General features: G+C 44.6%; 1 protein-coding gene across 1 annotated transcript in view; it reads left to right on the top strand.

Annotated features, from left to right (window-relative positions):
* Positions 1 to 21,225, top strand: part of HNRNPLL (heterogeneous nuclear ribonucleoprotein L like) — a 52,546-nt gene that overhangs the window by 11,703 nt on the left and 19,618 nt on the right. Inside the window, exons 2-7 of the mRNA XM_075064552.1 lie at positions 1,026 to 1,144; positions 1,936 to 2,173; positions 6,050 to 6,135; positions 8,452 to 8,548; positions 8,634 to 8,706; positions 12,495 to 12,566. Coding sequence (XP_074920653.1) covers positions 1,943 to 2,173; positions 6,050 to 6,135; positions 8,452 to 8,548; positions 8,634 to 8,706; positions 12,495 to 12,566 — 559 coding nt within the window. The 5' untranslated portion in view covers positions 1,026 to 1,144; positions 1,936 to 1,942. The remainder of the gene's footprint in view (positions 1 to 1,025; positions 1,145 to 1,935; positions 2,174 to 6,049; positions 6,136 to 8,451; positions 8,549 to 8,633; positions 8,707 to 12,494; positions 12,567 to 21,225) is intronic.

Here is a 21,225-nt window from a genome sequence, read left to right as displayed (position 1 = left end):
AAGTCGCGGGATCTCCTTCTCAACCTCCTCTTGGCCCTGGCCAAACTAGCCATCTACAACACCAGGGAGAGGAGGTTGGCCGACGGGACTTCCTGCGACTGTAGGGCCTATTTCCGTTCCTCCGTCTGTTCACGCATCCGGGCGGAGTTCCTCTGGGCGGCGTCCACTGGCTCCCTTGACGCCTTTGAGGAGCAGTGGGCGTTGTCCGGGGTTCTCTGCTCGGTGTCCCCATCAGGTTCCCTTAGTTTAGCCCTATGACCTCACTCCCGATCCTGTTTTTTCATTAGTTGTCCCACATAATTACTTGGTGTCCCAGACCTGTGGGTCCTCCCCTTAGGCTGGTGGGAGGTCCTTTAGAAGTGGTGGGCTTTGCCCGCCCACCCCCGCTGGATGCCAATAGGACCAGACCCCTGTACCCCACTGGTCTGGGTCTGTCACAGTGCATAATCACATAAGATACAGGGCCTGTAGTCAATTAATTGGTATTCTTCCTGCATAGTGTGAGAAGATGTTGTTGAAACTCAGATCCTGTTTACAGTAGGAAAATGACCCACAGCGGTTCAGATTTCAGTAATGGATCTTCTCAGTCCCCTTGTCCTTTGTGCATCACCAACAAAAATTGGCTTAAACTAGATTGGAAGAATATGAAAAAAGGTTGTTCAGGCTTATCTGTGCTTGCATCCAAACAGTTTTCCTTCCCAGTTGAGGAAAGTATATTTCACAGTAGAAATCTTTTGTAATCTATGGTTCACTTCCTTGTATAGAAAAGGTCTTATTAATGCAGGTGACCAAACTTGGAAACAGGGGTCTTGGTTAACTGGTTAATTTTGAAGGGAACCTCAGTACCCAGCTCAGCAACATGCTTGCCCTGACTCACTTGACTCTTCGTATGCGTGTGTGTTAGATCTTGTGGATGGATGGAGGCACTTTTGCTATGGAGAGGTTAGACATTTACTTACATGTGGTTAATTATAGCTGTGTGTTAAGGTCTGGTATAAACTAGAAAAATTTTGTGCTTTTATTAGGATGTGGGTGGAAGTCATCACAAAGTTTCTATTTCTCCTGTCGTCCATGTCCGAGGACTCTGTGAATCAGTTGTAGAAGCGGACCTTGTGGAGGCTCTTGAAAAATTTGGAACCATATGGTATGTTGACAGTAGTAAAACCATGTCTCTGATGGCTCAAGGCAGGTTGGGAACTTTGGTTGTAAGATTGCTTTTGAGAAAAAAGCTAAATGATCTGCTAGACTTGCAATGGGATCCCTAATCTCAAAATGGCCATTTTTATCAATAATTAAGTCAGTAGCACAGGAATACTGAACTTCTTGGCAATGTCTCTAACTGCAGGCATTGTACTTTCTATACACAAGATGGCTAATCAAATAAAGTCTTGTTATTGTACCTGCAACGCTGCATGTCTGCAGTCAGACTTTCAATAGTTAACTATAAGAATAGTTATGCTAGAGTTGTAGGTTTCTTGCACTCTGATATTATGTCAAAGTGTGATCTCTTTTTTGCTATTTTGACTTGATCATCCATGGCCTTTTACTAGCTACAATTTAAAAACATTTGTATTGGAAGTAAAATCTTCAGCTAGTTACAGTTCTAGCATTGCTAGTATATATTATTCATATCAGCTAGTTGTGAACATTACAAGCTTTAGTAGACTAGTACTTAACTCTTTTTATATTCCGAAAACACTACTTGTTGCTTATCTAACTTACTGATAAATTGTTTAACTTTTTTGTACAAATGTACTTTATAGTTACATGACTTGATTTAGGAAATGGAATGAAAGTTACTAACTTATGAAGGGAGACCAGATGTCTTATACTAGGGAATTTTAAAAAAAAATTAACACATTGTTCCATTTATGACAAGCAATCTTAAGAAAAAGCATATCAGGAGAACTTACTCTGTTTTTTTCTGCTGACCAGCTATGTCATGATGATGCCATTTAAACGCCAGGCTTTGGTGGAATTTGAAAACATAGAAAGTGCCAAGAAGTGTGTGACATTTGCTGCAGATGAGCCAGTGTATATTGCTGGACAACAAGCTTTTTTCAACTATTCTACAAGCAAAAGGATCACTCGGCCAGGGAACACAGATGATCCATCAGGTGGAAACAAAGTTCTCCTATTATCAATTCAAAATCCTCTCTACCCAATCACAGTGGTATGTTTCTTTAAAAATTTTTTTAAAACCTTTCAATTTCACTTCCAGTGTATACTCTTTATTGTTATAATTATGTAATGTATTTATATGAATCAGAAGAATTATGGGTATCCGTTTAAGCTGTTTAATATGCAGTCAGTTTTGGTGTATTTTTTGTTACAACAGTGAATTCAAGTGAACCATGTACATATCAGACTTCTCCAGAGATGCAACTAGTATTCAGCATGCATCCATTTGTATGAAGGTACAGTTTATAAGACCCTGTGCTATATATCCAAAACATCGGTTATGCTTGCAGAAAGTAAAACAATCTGATTTACAGGTTTGACTAAATGGAGTCAAGAGTATTTAGCACTCCTTTTTAACTGATTTTTTTCATTGTTAACCTTGCCCTTGTCCCCTAAAACTAGCTGCTTCTTGCTTGTGTGCTCATAAAACTTGCTAGCATTTAATATGTTCTTAGTACATAGTACATTTTTAGTAATATTTGCTTAAGACAACTATTAATATTCTATCAGAGCAAGTTATTATGAGCAGAAGATAGTCCAACAGAACTCTCTCACTCACAAATATTCTTAACGGCTTAAAAGCTGAATGGCATTCCCCTTGTTATAGCAATACGTTTGGATTGTCTTTCAGAAAGTATGTAGCAACTTATAATATTTCAAAATCCTGGCCACTGAACCCTTCAGAGATTGCATAACACCTCTGAAGTAAGACAGGATGAGCACAGCTATTACGCAGTATCTTTGAAGACTTCTGTTTTGTCAGCTCTACTAAAATCATAAGAATGGCTACACTGGGTCAGATCAATGGTCCATCTAGCCCAGTATGCTGTCTTCTGACAGTGGCCAATGCCAGGTGCTTCAGAAGCAATCATCGAGTGATCCATTGATGATTACTAAAACTTAATTTAAAAGTTAAACTACTTGGACACACATCAGACATTTATATTCAAGTGTATTCTAAAAAAAAATCCCACTTTCTCTTTATTCCCATTACAGGGCATGAGAACCTGGAGTCTTGATCATGGGTGTTATTTCGCTATTTAACTGGCTTATTTTCTAGCCATCAGTTGGTTAGAAACCAAGGCATTAGATTGTCTGTCTGGGTTTTATGATGTCACAATTTGTCATTGCATAAAACATCCCTCTTTACTTTTGATATTTTGACATGTTGCATATTGCACTGGCCTGGGTACAACTTCTCATGCAAAGAGCAGTGGAAATACAAGACACCCTCTTATTTGTATTTTTCCGCTTTCTGGAGATGAAATTCAAGTCCTGTTCATCATTCATCACTACTATCAAAGGTTGGGGCTGAAAATGGGGCTTTTATAAATTATGAATTAAACTTTGAATGCCATGTGCTATAGCACTACAAAAACATAATTCTTGCAGTCAGAGGCTTTCTCTGCATTCAGTGAAAGGACAGGCATGCCACCTGCAAATACTTTGGTTTGGGTGAATAAATTTATTATTAGTATTATCATAGTGCTTAGGAGCCCTATTCATGGACCAGGACTCCAGACCCATTGTGCTACGTGCTGTACAAACACAGAACAAAAATATGACCCAAGAGCTTACGATCCAAGTATAAAACAAGAGACTACAGAGTGGGGAGTACAAGGAAACAGTGACTCTGTATTAATCAGCATGATGGGCAGAGGACTCAGCACATGAACAGCCTAGCCATGGTCAAGTTTTTTTATGGGCATCTGTCATAGCTTCCTATTCAGATTTGAACCTTAGCGTTCATAAACTGAGAAGGTAGCGTGAACCCTCTAAGCTTAATTACCAGCTTAGATCTGATATCACTGCCACCAGCCAAAAATTCCAGTGTCTTGCCTCACTCTGGTCTCCCCAAATCCTTCCCTGGGGGACCCCAAGACTCAGAGGCTCTGAGTCTCTCACCAAAGGGAAAACAACCTCCTCCCCTTGTCTCCTCGTTATCTCATCCCCAGCTTTCCCCTTCCTGGGCGATACTGTACTTAAACTCCTTGAATGCAAAACAGAGAGGGCAATTTACCTTCCCCCCTCCTTCTTCCCCGAGGCTATGCAGATTCAAACCTAATCAAGCTAACACAAAGAGATTTCCCCCTCCCTTCGTTCCTTAGCCTTAACCAGAGAAAAACTCAAACAGGTTTTAAAAAGAAAGCTTTATATAAAAAAGAAAGAAAAAAGACATAAAAATATTCTCTGTATCAGGTTGACAATACAGGGTCAATTACTTAAAAGAAAAATATGAATAAACAGCCTTATTCAAAAAGATATCCAATTTAAAACATTCCAGCAAACTACACACATGTAAATACAAAAAAACAATAACAGCCTATTGTTTTTCTACCTTTGTACTCACAACTTTGAAACTGAAGATTAGAAGCTTAAAGATAGAAAGATCCCTCTCATAGCCGAGAGACAGACAAAAGACACAGACCCAAACATTCCGTCCCTGAGCTTTGAAAAATCCGGTTTCCTGATTGGTCCTCTGGTTAGGTGTTTGGTTCCCTTTGTTAATCCTTTACAGGTGAAAGAAACATTAACCCTTAGCTATCTATTTATGACAGCATCACATCAGAGGAGAATTTTGAAGGAGGATAATGAGTTAATTTTGCAGGTGTTTGTAGGGAGCTCCTCCTGGACGTTTGGGGCAGCATGGGAGAAAGCATGAAGTTGCTTGTTTGAAAATTTAACAAGAGGGGCTGATCAGTAATGGAAGTTGACATCTTGACAGCAAATGAGAGATGATAAAGTGGTAGGGATAGACTGTAAAGGGCCTTGAAAGTAAAGGCAAAGCAGTTTGTTTGATGTGATAGGGAAGAAGGAGCCAGTGGAGGGATGGCACAATCAAAACAATGACTAGGAGAATCTTTGCAGCAGTATTCTGAAAGGGCTAGGTTTCAGTTGTCAAGGCCAGAGAGACAGAGGTTGCAGCTGTCAAGATGAGAGTTTTAGCTGTGCGAATGTATAAGTAAGGCCTTATTTTAGAGATAAAATACATAAAGAACTGGCATGAATGAGACACAGGCTGGATGTGAGGACCTAGAGAGAAGTCTGTGTTGAACATGAGGCACAGGTTATAGGCCTGAGGGGCAGGCCGGGATAGTGGTGGTGTCCACAGTGATTGAGAAAGGAGAGAGTGGGGAGGGCATTTGTGAGTGGAATTAGGAGCTCAGTATTAACCATGTTGAGTTTAAACTGATGTCTGAGTCTCCATTAGGAGGTATTAGAAAGTCAGACTGAGATGAAATTGTAGGCCGCAGTTTGCTCACCCCGGCACAGAGAGAAAGGAGTTCTCCTTTTGTGGCCTGAGCTATATCCTGGAGTGAAGCCTAATACTTGTGTGAATGCTTCCTTTAGTGAGTCTTAAACGGTTTGTATTGGTGAACCCTTTCATACAGCATGCCTCTGAGTGCAACACCCCCTCCCCCTTTTAAATTAAAAATGGATTTTTCTTTTAATTTAATTTAACGTGGGCACGAGACTGACAGCTCATGACCTACACGTAATAACCTCGTGACCCCCTGTGGTTTCACAACCCCCAGTTTGAGAACCCTGGTTAAGAGGTTATGTATTTTAGAAATTGAAAACAGACAATCTTCCTTTGAGGGAGTTAACTGTTCTTGATTGTGATACAGCAACGTAAGGAAAAATCATCATCTTTTAAGGTTAACATTTCTTCATATACATATAAAGTAGCTATAATTTGATAAATAACTGGGTTTATCCTTCTTTGAGATTTAAATGCAGATATGGTGAAATTTACTCCATGAACACATGCAATATACCTTGAAGTCCTGTAGAACATTTGTGAATCTTCATAAAAATGTCAAACTTGAAATGTCTCTTTAAAATAGCTTTTCTTCTTCATTTATAGGATGTCTTATATACTGTGTGCAACCCTGTTGGGAAAGTGCAACGTATTGTTATATTCAAGAGAAATGGAATACAAGCAATGGTTGAATATCCTTTTATTAATACTCATATTTGTATGTTCTCAGCTGCAGATGAGACTTAAGCATGCATATATCAGTAAGATTTTACATTAGTCTTGAGCTCTACAAATTTGAGAATTGTTAGATTCGAGATGCTTTGTCATTTCCAGTGTATGCAGCAGATAAATCTGCACCAAAATATTGCCACTTTTAAATCATGTATTTGTTCATTTGTTTTTATATTCTGTGCTAAAAGTAACTCCTAAGACGAATGTTACAGGCTAATCATTTTTGTGCATTTGGGAGCACATTGTGTAAAGTCAGTTTCATGGTTTTTCCCCATTAAAAAGATGCTGCAAATTGTGTGGTCTGTTGTGCTGGGTGCTGCTGAATTTAGGCCATCTGGCACAGCCGACCACTGAATACAGGGATCAAGGAGGGAGGGGACACCCTGACATAAGCCATCCTCTAGATCTCTGCAGGCATTTTGTATGTTCTTATGCTAGTCTCTAGAGAACTAAAAATCTCAAAATATGTAAAGAATATGAATTTCCCCCCCATGTATTGAGCCTGGCATATTGAAGGGACACTTGTCTTGCAGGTTGTCTTCTCTACTACTGGGCAATGAAGTTAAAGCAAATTTCTCTGTAATCTCAGGCCACAAATACAGAGTCTGTTGTCAAAAATGTCCATTTGGGGTCTCTTGTATGTTCATTTACAAACACAATGTTTAGCTAACAAATCCAAACACAAGAAGTCTCTTAAACTTCTTTTCCCTGATTCAGTGGTAGAATTTTTTTTGGAAGGAACAGACTACTCAAATCTTTCCCTTTTTATATCCTCAGTTCCTTCCATGCTAGGGTGATCGAGTTCACGTTTGTCCAGACCTAACCTTCCAGGCCTGTTTTTAATAGTACTAAGGGGAGATACCAACTCCAGCCGCCTTGTTCAAGGGTTTAGTTTGAACCTTGTCCTTGATTACCATGGCACAGTCATTCGCAATATTTGTCAGTAACGTGCTACATCCACATACTCTGATTTAATGTGTAGTAAGCCTTAGGTTTTAGGCTTGCTTACACAAACATTTAGTTTGCAGCAAGCTGGGTTGTGAATCTACCCTGCAGTAGCCTGTCACAGACTGCTTGTCTGTGTGAACCCTGCTGACGTGCGTTAACAAACTGTTAAGGTGCATAAGCAGGGTCCACAAGGGACAGTTGGTGTGTGGCAGGGTAAATTCACCCTTAGCTTGCCATAAATTAATGTTCATGAATACAAGCTCTTAGAACAGGGGTGGGCAAACTACGGCCCATGGGCCATATCCGGTCCATTGAGGCTTTGGATCCGGCCTGCAGGATTGTCAGCCCCGCACCACTCCCAGAAGCAGTTGGGAGCCCCTGGGAAGGGGAAGGTGGGACAGAGGGCTCCACACGCTACTCGCTTGCAGGCCCCCTGCAGCTCCCATTGGCCGGGAATGGAGAAGCACAGCCAAAGGGAACTTCGGGGGAGGTAGCCGCAGGCAAGGGCAGGACCTGGAGCCCCCTGCACCCCAGGATGCCTGCTGCTTCAGGAAGCAGCACAGGGCCAGGGCAGCAGGGAGCTTGCCTTAGCCCTGCTGCCACTCCGGAGCTGCTCCAGGTAAGTGACGCTGGGCCAGAGCCCACACTCCAAACCCCTCTTGCACCCTGTGCCCTGAGCCCCCACCCCCTTGCCCTGAGCTCCCTACCGCACCCCTCCTGCACCCCACCCCCTGCCCTGAGCCCCCTCCTGCACCTCACACCCTTCCTGCATCCCAACCCTTTCCCCTGAGCCCCTCCTGCACACCTCATTCCCTCCTGCACCCCAACCCCCTGCCTCAGCCCTACGTTCATGGCCCTGCATGCAATTTCCCCATCCAGATGTGGCTTTCGGGCCAAAAATTTGCCCACCCCTGTCTTAGAATATCAGCTGAAGTGGTCACTTCCATTTTCAATCTGAGCTGTAGGGTGTCCACCATTTAGAAGTTGGATACGCTCTCAGCATGGAGATACCTGTGTGAATAAACTGAGACTTTCACTGAACCTGCATAGTCTGTAAGCAGAATGAATCTATTCTTAATTCATGAAACTGCTCAACCTGGGCTGCATACACTTCAAAGGCAGGTACCATATGGCTCAGGCTGCATCTGAGAACTTGAATTGCCAGTGCTTTTCAGCAGTTTTAAACAAGTGTGTCTGTTTAGATCTCTCATTTATTCCTAACAAAGTAACTGTAGGTTGCTTTAAAATGTCTTGGGATTGCTTCATTATTTTGAAGGGGGAAAAACACATCTTTATTTAAAAACAAAAAAATCCTTAACAAGATTTACGTTTGAATCAGTTCTCTGTGCTCAGAAGGCTAAAGCAGCACTCAACGGAGCAGATATATATGCAGGATGCTGTACACTAAAAATTGAATATGCAAGGGTAATGCTCAGATCTTCTCTATTAACTATTTTACTGATGTAGTGCTTAAGTTCAAGACTTACCCCTTGTGTTTAAATTTTAACAGCCAACTCGACTTAATGTCATTAGAAACGACAATGATAGTTGGGACTACACTAAACCATATCTGGGCAGACGAGGTAGGTTTTTTATATGTTATAGCTGTAAGTGTTTGACTATGCTAATGACACTACTTTATACATGGTTAGCTTGTGTAATGCAATAGTCATTTCAAACAAGGCGTTGCTGATGAAGGCTGTCTTGCAAAGGCCAACCCGTAATCCAGGAAAAAAGTAACACTGAACATTAGTGCCCCCTACTGGTGTACAATGAGCTATTTAGTTCAACAAGGAGCCCACACATGCAAGCATGTTCGCAGTTCAAGGACTTGCATTTCTCCAAGCAGCTCTCACTCTTTGGAGGAGAGGAAACTGATACAGACTATTCCTTACAAACTACAAACTTGCACACTGCTTCTCTATGGAAAGGACTTTTTCCCCTATGTTGGACAAGGCATTAAGAAGGATAGAGGACTCCAGCAGGCTGACTCTACACTTCATCATGCACTACATCGGCATCAGCAAAAAGCCCTCTGAAAAAACTCAGACTTGCAGTTCACCTTGTCTGCATACTACATGCACCACCACCACAAGTTTTTAAAGGAGGACACTTAAAGTACTTCAGATTTGCATGGGATGAATACCATGATAGACTGTACCCATTCTGTTCAAGTTTTTATGTATATTGGTCTTATTTCCCTTAATTACAATTGCAACATTTAAGAACCTCCATAAAATGGTAAATCCCAAATTTCTTGTTGATCTCATCTATATTGTTGTAATACTCTTATTTTATTCCTTGCTGTATTTAAGACAACTTCAGTCAGTCTTTCCAGTGTAAATTGTCTCATAGTAAGTAAACTGAAGGATTTATCTGTAGTTAACTGGGATTAATAATACAATATTAAACAAGCTTCCTCAGGTATATTAAATTTAAGTATTTGAAGCAAGGAGGTGCACATGTGGTGCATGTGTAACTTGTCTAAGGTTCTTAACTGAAAACTAGTCAGAGCTTACCGCTTTATAGTGAAAATATGACTAAAAATGTAAAAGACAAATTGCTGTGTAGCCTGACTTCTGTAAAGTATTTAAAGTATTTTCTTTTTGTAACTGTTCAGTGACTTGTATACAATAATAGTTTTTCCATAATGTAATCTTTAGAAATCTAGGAGTGCATAATATGGAGGTGGAAACATAACATGTCTAACCAAGGTAGAGTATCTTCAAAGTCTTAAATATGAAAGCAAGGGCTTTGACTTCTCTCTGAGATGCACTCTCAAACTTACATTTTTGTAGAAATGTTAGGTGTTATCAGTAGTGGTTTGGCTTGTAAAACTGTTGTATAATTAAAAACGCAGGTTTTGGATTTTCAAAATGAAGTTCTTGTAAAAGGTTAACAAGGGAGCTACAGTATTGGTTGATGATAGAATTTCAATATTTGAACCATAATTCAGAAACTCACTCAAGTAGTCAGGAAATATTAAAGAAAATTAAAATAGTGAGAAATGTTTAGAAACTGACAGCAAAGAAACTGCACTAGTGAAAAAACCTGAAAGATTAAGTGGATTGTCAGTTTCTTAAACATTGCAATTTATATTACAACTGCTTTTATGGCATCTAGTCTCAAATTTGGCAACCTTTATTTCATGTAATTACGTTACAGACAGATATGACTGTATGGACCAGGGGTTTCTCCAGCAAATGAAGCAGTGGGAGATGAGAAGCTTCTCGCCAGCATAACTCTGGCCTAAAAAATGCACAGATCTGTTTCTCACTCCTTTTTTTTTTTTTTTTTTTTTTTTCCTGTCTCTTTTTTTTAGTTCATTTTCTGACTGTCTTTGTCATCTACATATTGACACTACATCCCTTCACACCATGTAAGAGGAAAGGGACTTAGATCTGTACTATCCAGCTTTCTCTTTGTAGTGTGTGTTTTCTCTTTCTGTTGCACACATCCCTTGATCCAGAAAGTAGTATATAAGAGAGTACACAAATAGGTGAACTCTACCTCCCTGAGCCAGTTTTTATCCAGTGAAGCAGGCATATAGAGCAGTTACAGCCCATAACCAGCAATTTTGATAAAGTAATCCTGGCAATTATCTCAGCACTTCCTCGCCATACTTCATGTAACATGCCAGCTGTTCCACATGCACTCTTCAGACCATTCCTCTTCCTGAAGTTCTGATAGTGCTACATGATCTTTGAACTTGATGTGCCCAGACTGCAAGATTCTAGCTTCAGCAAACAAGATCTTATCCCCAGAGAACTTCATTCTGAGGCTTGGCTTGCCACTGTGTACTGCACAGCAATAAAAGTTCTCACGAGACATAGCATTTATTTCTTGGTTCCCTTGTAGGCTGAGGTACCCCCAGTCTCTTCTGAAATTCTCAGAAGACCTAAACTATTGTTTCAAAGCTAGCTTCTTTCATTTCAGCTTCTCTAAATAATACCTGCAGATATGAGGGGAATATATTCTTGGATTGCATGTATCCTGTCAGCAGGTGACTGGTTGAGGAGAGATGTCTTTTCCTTTTGGCCAGGGGACTGACCCCTGTCACGTTTGCCATTTACTATGAGACCAGTGCTTCACAGACATTCCCTCTATTAAAGATAGAACTCTTTAACAGCTAGCCACTGTACCAGTTAATCTGCATGGGTCCAATAGAACCACAGGCTGGGATCTTACACCTAAATGTTCATCTTTGCTCTCTGAAAGGGGCTTTCTATAGGCCAAAGAGCTGTGTGGGAGCATTCCTCATCCTCCCTTGATTTTTATTGACAAGGTAATCATCTAGCTAGGAACCTATCCTCAACACCTGAGGTGGAAATCACACAATTTCTCATCTCCTACTGTATGCTGTCATAGAGGTTAAGCTCAGCAGTTCAGATTACTTGGGGAAAACACTAACTGTAGTGGGGTTGGAGAATCAATTTCCATCATTCAGTCATATTTAAATAGAATGATGATTACAGCAAACTTAAACATTTTACCACATCTTTGAATATGACACTTAAAGAAGTGGTTTATTAACAAAACACAGTGAGAAATATTCTTTAAAATTAACTGCTGCTTACCAAAAGAGTACTTAGGAGTTCACATTTTTCCAGTATGCAGCAGTCACTAATTAGAAATGATCCTTTTGAAAGTGGCGCACTGCTTCCATCCAGTAATGTTGATCCCTTGCTTAACTTTAGATTGTTATATAAAACAGGTTTGCTCAAAGGACTGTCCATTGTTGAAGTGCATTATTCTGACATTTTACAGCAATTAAAATGTAACCTGTGATGCAGCATGAATAATGCAGTAATGTACAATCCTTTCAGCACTCCCACTAGGTGTTCATGTAAATATAGTGTACACATATGTAATGCTCTCTGTTTACTGATTGTGAAACCATGTAATACAGGTTGTTGTTGGCTTATGCTGAAACTTCTTGAAAGAAGCCCACTTTGAAAATGTGTTGCTGTTGAAGCTAATAGTAGGATTCAGGTACTGTCTTTCAAAAGTACTGTATTTAAAACTTGTTTTAAGACATGCATAGGTAAAGCCTACTCTAAAATGTTTCCTATAGTATTGTGTGATGTTGCTGTAGGAAAATTTTCAAGTATTCCCATAAATTTAAAGTGTCTGTACCTTCTCTTTGCCAAAAAAAATCTCAACTTAAGTGAAATTGGTTATGCAGACAACCTCTTAATATTGGTGTCCTCTGACAACAGCTTGTGTTTAAGAACTGATTTGAATGGGTAATTTTTTAAGTTAACCATGAGTCAAATTACTTTTTCCCCCTTATTAGATGAAACTAATATCTTAATTTGAGAATTACTTGTACTTGTCTATTTGTTAAAACTGCTTTTTTCCTGTATATTAGACAGAGGGAAGGGCCGCCAGAGGCAAGCCATTCTGGGAGAACACCCTTCATCATTTAGACATGATGGCTATGGTAAGTTGCATGGAGTGACAGATGGTTCATGGATGGCTTCTAGTTTTTTCTATGGTGGAATTAGGTATTTATAGGTTACAGGGTTCTCAAACTTCATGGCACCGTGACCCCCTTCCGACAACAAAAATTACTTCACTACCCTCGGAGGGGGGACCAAAGCCTGAGCCTGCCCAAGCCCTGTTGCCCTGGGGCGGGGGGAGCCTGAGCCCCACCACTCTGGGCGGGGGTGGGGGGCAAAGCTGAAGCTCAAGGGTTTCAGCCCCAGGCAGGGGCCTGTATGCTGACCCCGCCACCCAGGGCTGAAGCCCTCGGGCTTTGGCTTCGGGCCCTGGGCAGTGGGATTCGGGCTTCAGCACCAGGCCCCAACAAGTCTAAGCCAGCCCTGGCGACCGCTTTCAAAGGGGGTCCTGACCCACAGTGTGAGAACCACTGGCACTGAAGTATGATCTACATAATTTTAGACTTCTCTCAGCTTCTGCAGTTTGTCAGTATTGCTGTTGCACAGGTCCCAGTGTCAATTCATGCTGCTTGTGATATGCTGAAACCTGTAGTGTTTTGCACCCATAACTCTTCTTTTTGCTTCACAGTTCAAATTTTTCCTCTTGGACAATATCCTCTGTAAGTTGCCACCACACTAGACAGTGACGAGGGAATAAATATCTGCACCAAGATTTTTTTTTCTAGACAGCACAGTACAAACTTAATAACTGATACCTATGTACAGTGTTTGTTACCTGACATAGTTTCAGGGAAATCTTTGGAGCTTTTTGAGACTTGCATTCAAAGCTACTAGTTCCAGTTTTTATTTCCCTTCCGGTTATCCATCTTGTCATTGTTTGTCTGCAGTTGGTAGTATGTCATTAATACCTGGGGGGAAGAGCTTTGGAATTATTGCTATCACCGTTACAAAGTTCAGTCAGCAAGTGACCTCAGTTCTATTAGGGCATCTAGTATTCTGTATCTCAACATATGCAGTCCATCTGCATCATCTTTAGTGGTCTGAAGGCAGAAATCTTGATAGGATTTCTGAAATGTTACATAAGTTTCACATGCAAGTTAAGTTTTTTTATTTTTTTGGTCATCTTAGTCCCCAGAAGTCAGTGCATTTTTGTCTGTTTTCTCCTATGCAGATGTCTTGTACAGTATAATACAGTTAACTTTCTAACTTATTTTCTCCCAGCGACCTTCAAGCCTTGAATTCCCATTACTTCCATTTGCTCTTCTCTGTTAAGGTGAGATAAGAAGAGACACAAACATGCCCACCCAATTTAGCTGAGTCTCCTTTCTCCTCTCAAAGAAAATTTTCCCATCCTTGGAAAACATAGTCCTCTTTCTGCTAAGTTCATATGTGATTTTTGAACATTTTGCTCCTCTGGTTGCTGCTCTCAGTAGGCCAGACTGCAGGGTAGGCTTCTTGTATCATATCTCCTGCCTGAGAGAAAACTAAACTGTTCAGACTTAGGCCATATCTGCACTACAAATGTTTATAAAGCCACCCTAGTATATCACTTGTGTGCATGCAAACTTGGATCCTTGCACTGGCACTGCACTTACTCACTAGGAGTGCTTGTGGCATTGCACAGTGCAACGCACCATGAGTTGGTATCCCATTGTGCGGCTCGCCATCTCCAGCACACTGTCTTTGGGAACTTCCGGCAATGCATGGTGGGGCAGAAACAAGTTAGCAGGCGTGACTGGGAGCAAGGGGTCAACTTTCCAGCATGCAACTTTGTCATGATGTCATCTATGTCCTTGATTTTTCACCCCTTCTTAAAAATTCCCATAAATCTGTGTGGCCTTCCACTTCCTCCATCTCTGACAGAAGCATGGAGCCTGCACAGTCCAGCACTTTGTCATGAGCACTGCAAGCACAGGATGCACAATTCTCTGCTATTTGCAGAGTCATAAGAAGGAACTGAATCAGCAGGGAACAGGACAATTTCACAGAGGACAAGTTGCTGTGAGACATAGCTAGCAAGAACCAGTTCATGGAGCAGCTGCAGATAATGGAGTGCCACTTCTGGGCCCAGGAAAAAAACACTGACTGGTGGGATCACATCTTAATGCAAGTTTGGGATGATGAGCAGTGGCTGCAGACCTTTTGGATGCGCAAAAGCCATATTCCTAGATCTGTGTGCTGAGACTGCCCTAGCCACTCCAGCACAAGGATACCACCATGAGAGCTGCGCTGACAGTGGAGAAGCAAGTGGCAATTGGACTGTGGAAACTTACAATGTTAGATTGATACCAGTCAGTGGGAAATCATTTTGGAGCTGAAAAATCCATTGTGGGGGCCATTGTCAGGGAAGTCTTCAGGGTCCTTAATTGTCTTCTGCTGTGCAAGTCTGCAGCTCTTGGCAATGTGCCACACATAGCGGGTCCCAAACTGCACTGGAGTGATAGAAGGCATAGACATCCCTGTGTTGGCCCAGTCTATCCTGCTACAGAGTACATCAATAAAAAAAGTCCATTTCTGTGTGGTTTTGCAAGCATTAGTGGATCACTGGAGACGTTCCACTGATGACAGTGTTGGCTGGTAAGGGAAGGTGCATGACACACATCTTTAAGAACACAGGACTGTTCAGAAAGCAATGTCACTGACATTCTTTCCTGACTGGCAGATTACCATTGCCAATATTGAAATGCCATTAACAATCCTGGGAGACCCGCCTACCAGTTCCTCACTTGGTTCATGAAGCTGTAGACCGGCCACTTTAACAGCACCAAGGAAAGATTCAACTACCAGCTCAGCAGGTGCAGAATGACAGTTGCATGTGCTTTTGGTAGATTGAAGGAACGCTGGCATTGCTTACTCAAAAGATTGGCCCTCCGTGAGAAAAATATCCTAGTGTCATAACTGCCTGGTGTGTCCTGCATAGTATCTGTGAGGCAAAGGGGGAAAAGTTGCTCCTGGGGTGGAGGGCAGAGGTGGAGCAGCTGTCTGCTGAGTTTGAATAGCTAGACACAAGGGCTATTAGAAGAGCTCAGTGCAGAGATAGAGGGAGGCTTTGAGAGAGCACTTTAACAGTGAACCACAGTAATGTGTTTTGGTGTACTGTGATCTACCTGCCCCTTCTGTTTTGGAGCCGGTTAGGAATTGTATGGTAGCTGGTGTACCTCTATGAATATAACGCTGTCGATGCCCCTATTAATTTTGTGGTGTTTGCTATACATTTATGATTATTACACTGTTTGTCACTGAGCCTGAGTTGTCTCACACTACAGTAACCCTGGGTGCTTTCAATACAACCAGCCATTTTGGAGCATGTGTGAGAAGTAATCAAGAGGAATTATTTTCCAAACACTAGAACTGTACAGAGTAATGAAAACACTGCAAAAGAAATTCTGTGCAAGTTAAAAGCAAATACATTTTAAAAAGTCATAAATTTATAGAACAGAGCTTAAGAAGGGGAAAACATTTATGTCTATTTTAGCTACAAGTACAGCAACCATGGCTCTCCCATGTCAGTAAATGTGAAGCTGTGGTTGTCCTTAATGTCCCCTGGTATGGAGTGGTAAGAGGTAGGGATGTGGCCTCTGATGCCATGTGGAATCCTGGCGGGGGCAGGGGGCACGTGTATAGTGAGGTGCTGTAATGGAGTTCTCCATGGACTGCAAAGGGAGGTGAACCCATGATAGTTGAACCTGTAGGTCCACAAGAGTCTGCAGCATCTGTGTTTTGCTGACAGAGAAGCCCCATTATGTCCTGGTGCATCTCCCTGTCCTTTCCCTGCTTGGACTCCTGGGCCTTCCTCCTGCCTGCTCTTTCCATCTCTCTACAGACCGCAGCATTCACCTGCCAGGCCCTCTGCTCACCGTCTGATGCAGCACTGGCTTGTAGGATCTTACTGAATATGTCATCCCAAGTCCTGATCTTTTTCCTCCTTATCTGTCTCAGGCATTCCTCAGATGTGGAGGGGGAACCTCTTAAGGCTGCAAGGCGGAAGCTACAGATTTTAAATGCACAGAGGTCATTGTCAGTATAGTCACAATGGAAAGTGAAAGTTAAGATTCAGAACTCCCTTCCCTTACTCCCCTGAAGTTTTAAACAAGATATGCTGATTGACATTTGATTCAGAATGCTTGTGCGTGGCACCACTCTTCGACCCAGCCCTGATGTATAAGGCCTTCCAGGGGCAAGGGAAATGAGGGACTTGCTCAGCTGCAGGAAACTGAATATAGGGCCATGGGAGTGGCACCGTTTCCGCAGGCAGTGGAGGTTTTTGCTGATATCTCACTCCTGAGGGCGACAAAGGAACAGAGAGCATAGCTGCTGCTTGGGTCCCCAAGCATTGCCCATATGCTGCTAGCCTGTTACTGCAACTGTGCCTGCCAAAGTTGTCCTCAACAGACGCAGGGAAGTATCCTACTGCAGAGGAATAAATAAGGCTGCTATCCCTAGAAACCTTTGGGAGAGGATCGCAGAGTACCTCCATGAAAGTTTCATTGAGATCTGTCAGGAGGATTCAAGGGCCATCCCTGTGTGCATAAACTGTTCCACATGACATCTCCTCAACTGTCTACCTCCCCCCAGCCTAACTATACAGGGGAATGAAAAGCAGATACCAACTTTGCATTTTGTAATGCTACCTCTTCTAGTACAAGTAGGTTTAATGAGAAGTCAGTAGTTGTGTCCTGTTGAGTTGGAGGATGCCGTAAGTACATCAGTGTAATGGGAAATACATTTACACACTTACCCGAGATTCCATCCCTTGAATCAAGGTCATCCATGCTCAACTGCCAGGACTGACTGGACTGCAGTTGAGTCCCAAACAGGTCCTGGCTTGTAGCACAGCTGAACCCACCAGTCGCATGTCCCCACCCTCTGCTACCTCCTTGTCTTGGCTGTGATTCAGGCTCCTCACATATTTCCACAGTGGTCTGTGGGTGGTGGTGGGGTCTCCACCAAGTATGGTATCCAGCTCTCTGTAAAAGTGGCAGGTCTGCGGCTTGACACCAATCAACTGTTGGTCTCGCTGGCCTTCTGATATGCCTGTCTCAGTTCCTTTGCTTTCATGCAGTACTGCTGCCAACCTGTGTCATATCCCTTCTCTTGGAATCCCTAGGCAACCTGCTTATAGATGTCCACATCTCTGTGGTCTGTAGCTGTGGCTGCACAGCTTCTCATCACAGGCCCAAAAGATCTAATATCTCCTGTGTATTCCAGCCAGGTACCTCTGGAGCCAGCATGGTCAGCTGGGCAGTTGCGCACAACAGTGGAGAGCAGCTGAGTGTGCCTGGACAATCAGGAATTTGCAGGGCTTCAAAGGGGGTGAGGAGAGCTTCTGGTCTCCATGATGCCTGGGCAATGGAGTTCACAATTATGACCAGAGTGGTCAGTGTTGGACATTGCAGGACAGCTGCTAGAGGACAGTTGGGGTTGACCTAGGTAACAGTGTCTAAACTCATACTACATCGACCTCAGTACATCAACCACAGCTCACCTCTGCTCGAGGAGGTGTATCACCCTAATGGGGTCCCTACATAAGTGGGAGATAAATTTAAGCATAGACACATCCACAACTAGATTGATGTAAGCTGTCTTCCGTCAACCTCACTTTGTAGTGTAGACCAGGCCTCCCTAGAACCCTAAAGGAAACACTGTTGTTAAAGTCCCTACCAGCAAAAGTGTGAATGAAAATGATTCACTGAAATACTTATAAGTGTTTTGTGTTAGTTCAGTAAAATGTGACCATTAAAACATTGATTTATGCAGTTTCGCCCACTGTGAAATTTGTCACATTGCTTCATGAAAAATGAGGTTTTACCTATAGTGAAAAACAAGGCAGCCTTTATTTGTATTAATCTAGAGCCTTAAATATCCATGCTGCTTATAAGTTAGTTGGAGAAATGTTTGACGAAAGACACTCTTTCCCTGTGTTCCACATCCCCCCCCCCCGCATTGATGTGCCCTGCCTCTGAACCATTTCAACCTTGCTTGTCTCAAGCTAGAATTCAACTTTGATTCTTCTTCGAGGCTTGCTCATTTCATGCCAAGTAGGTGTGCGCCGCCCACGTGCACGTCGTCGGAAGAATTTTCCCCTAGCAACACCGGCGGAGTCGGCAGGCGCCCCCTGGCGTGGCGCCTTGCGGCACCGTATAAATAGCCCCTGCCGACCGGCCGCTCCTCAGTTCCTTCTTACGCCCGTGTCGGTCGTTGAACGTGGGAGTGCAGCTTAGCTGACCTCCACATCCCTAGCGTTCACCCGTTCTACATAGTTCTTAATTAGTTAGTAGTTGTTGGAGTTGTTAAGTTATAGTGTTATATGGTATAGTGATGTTAAACGTAGTTGTATATAGTTAGTGGCTGAGGGTATAAACTCCTCTCGCGCTCCGGACCGCTCATTGGCCCGGCTTCTCCGCGGCTTCAAGCACGTGCTCGGGGGGCCTGGTGTCGGCCCGATGCGCAACGGGGAGATACCACACTGCGTACCGTTGCCTCCGCAGTGCTGGGGGGAATCCCTCATCTCGGAGATAAGTGCCGCAATCTGCAAAGTCCTCTTCACGCGGACAAAAAAAGGAGCGGGACTCCTGTTTAAAGCAGCTCCTTATGGGAGGCCGCCCTTGACGAGTTCCGGCAGTACACGCCGCCATGACGGCAACCGAAACCATACCTCGCTTCCGGCATCCGGCGGCGACCGAGCGTGGCATAAACCGTGGCACAAAGCAGCGCCAAGTAGATTCAGGTGCGGATTTTGGTACGGATGAGGAGGTCATGGAGGAGCCAGCGGAGTATCGAAGGACTCGGGCTTGCGGCGGGTCGACGGTAACGGGAGCCGGTGGCCGCGGGGCAGATAAGTGGTGGCCGGTCCGGCACGCATTCACTGGCTCGGACATGCGGTTTCCGGAGGCGCGAAACCCGAGCAGAGCCTCGCCTTCTTCGGAGGTCCCGTCTGAGAGCACAGCCAGCCCGGTCCGCAGGAGTGAGAGATTGATTAGCGTGTCGTGAGGAGAGGAGGGGTGAGCGGTTGTGGCAATGACGGTGAAACCAGCGAGCGCCGCCGGGCTGGCTGCTCATAGACGGAGGACTATGGTGCCAGCGGTGCTGTGGCGGACGCTTGTCCCGATCCTCGGCCCCGAGGTAACGCAAGCGACGAGAGAATGACCGATGGTTCTCTGCGGCGGTGCCCGGTGGCGTGTCGGTGCCGCGGAGACCTGCTCAGGAGTCGGGCGCCTCCATAATGAATCCTGCTTTAAAACGGGAGTCCCGCTACCTTTTTTGTCCGCGGTTGAAGACTTGCAAGATGCGGCACTTCTCCGTCAGAATGGGATTGCCCCCAAGGCACTTGCAGGCAACGATCGTGGGGGTTCTCGCGAAGCTTCGGCATCGGCCATGTCCGAGCCAGGAAAGCCGTGCCGCACGCACACACAACTGCCCCGGCAACCGGTGCTGTCCGTACCGTCGACCCTAGCCGGGACAAGGGCCGTCGACGTTTCCGGTGCGCTTTGATTAGCTCCCCGGCACGTGCCGTGGTCGAGCCTTCACGATCCCGACTACGCCATGAACCTTCACGACGGCGGCTGGACCTGATAGCCAAGCTCACTGAGCTCCCTGCCTTCAGCCCCCGCACCGCCGGTGCTGGCGCTTCCTCTATGGGACAAGCCGCGATGCTACCAACGCCCATCTCTGGGAGCACTGGATAGGCGCCGAGTCCCGACGAGGATCTCGCACCGATCCCGCCACGGCCATGGTTCGCCAATCTCGACGCCGCTCGCCAGACGCCGCACCGATCCTACTCTGCGGCGCGGTCGGACTCGGGCCCGGTCCAGGTCCGATCTACAGACCGACGCTCAGCCGTCGCTTGGCTCTAGCTCTCCAGGTAGTCCACAATCGTCGGGACGAGCATCCGGATCCGGTTCGGCCACCCGACTGCCCGTGGGATCACTTATCCGGGATGCGCTGGGTCGTAGGCTGTGCTCGCACTTCGGGTCAGCTCGCTCTGCACCGGTTCCCACGCACCTGAACCGTCACACGGCATCCATGTCCTACGGGTTGTCTTGCCCCGTATGGCCTTCACAGAACACCCTCCGCTCCTCGAGCCCAGACAGCGTGCTCTAATTGGGGATGATGGGGCCAAGATACCGGACCAGCCCCAGCAGTGGTCCTTCTGGACTGCACTTTGGGCGTACCATCAAGCCAGCGCGATCCTTCCCGCCGCGAGATCTGCTGGTGCAACTCCGAGTGCCAGAGGCCACCATCAGTCGTTCTCCTCCGGCAACCGATGTTGCCGGAGTCACCAGGACCCAAGAGGCACACCCTCGAACCGAGCTCATGCTCTGGATCAACAACCTGCAGGGGAGCCCCCGGTCCCCGGCTCTCCTCCTCCTCCTCCCAGATGGAGGCAGTGGCGGCAACTTCGACTCTGGCCGCCCCCTATTGACCTTCGCGCTCATCAAGATTTGCTCCGCAGATGGCTTTGGAGCATTAATCTACAAGCGGAGGAGGTGCCGGAAGTTGAGGATCCCGTAGTGGACATTCTCTCATCCGATGACTCCAACGAGGGTCGCCTGCCCTTCATACGAACTATTCAGGCCAAGCGGAGTCTATTGGCAGCCCCAGCATCGATCCCTCCGACGGCCAGAGGCGTGGAAGAAAGTAACATGGTACCTCCAAGGGGTACGACTACCTGTAACCCCATCCTATCCCTCATAGCTTCTC

Source organism: Chelonoidis abingdonii, chromosome 3 (assembly GCF_003597395.2).
Source record: "Chelonoidis abingdonii isolate Lonesome George chromosome 3, CheloAbing_2.0, whole genome shotgun sequence".
NCBI lineage: Eukaryota > Metazoa > Chordata > Testudines > Testudinidae > Chelonoidis > Chelonoidis abingdonii.
The sequence above is the reverse complement of the archived record's forward strand: the minus strand, read 5'-3'. Positions and strand labels throughout refer to the sequence as shown.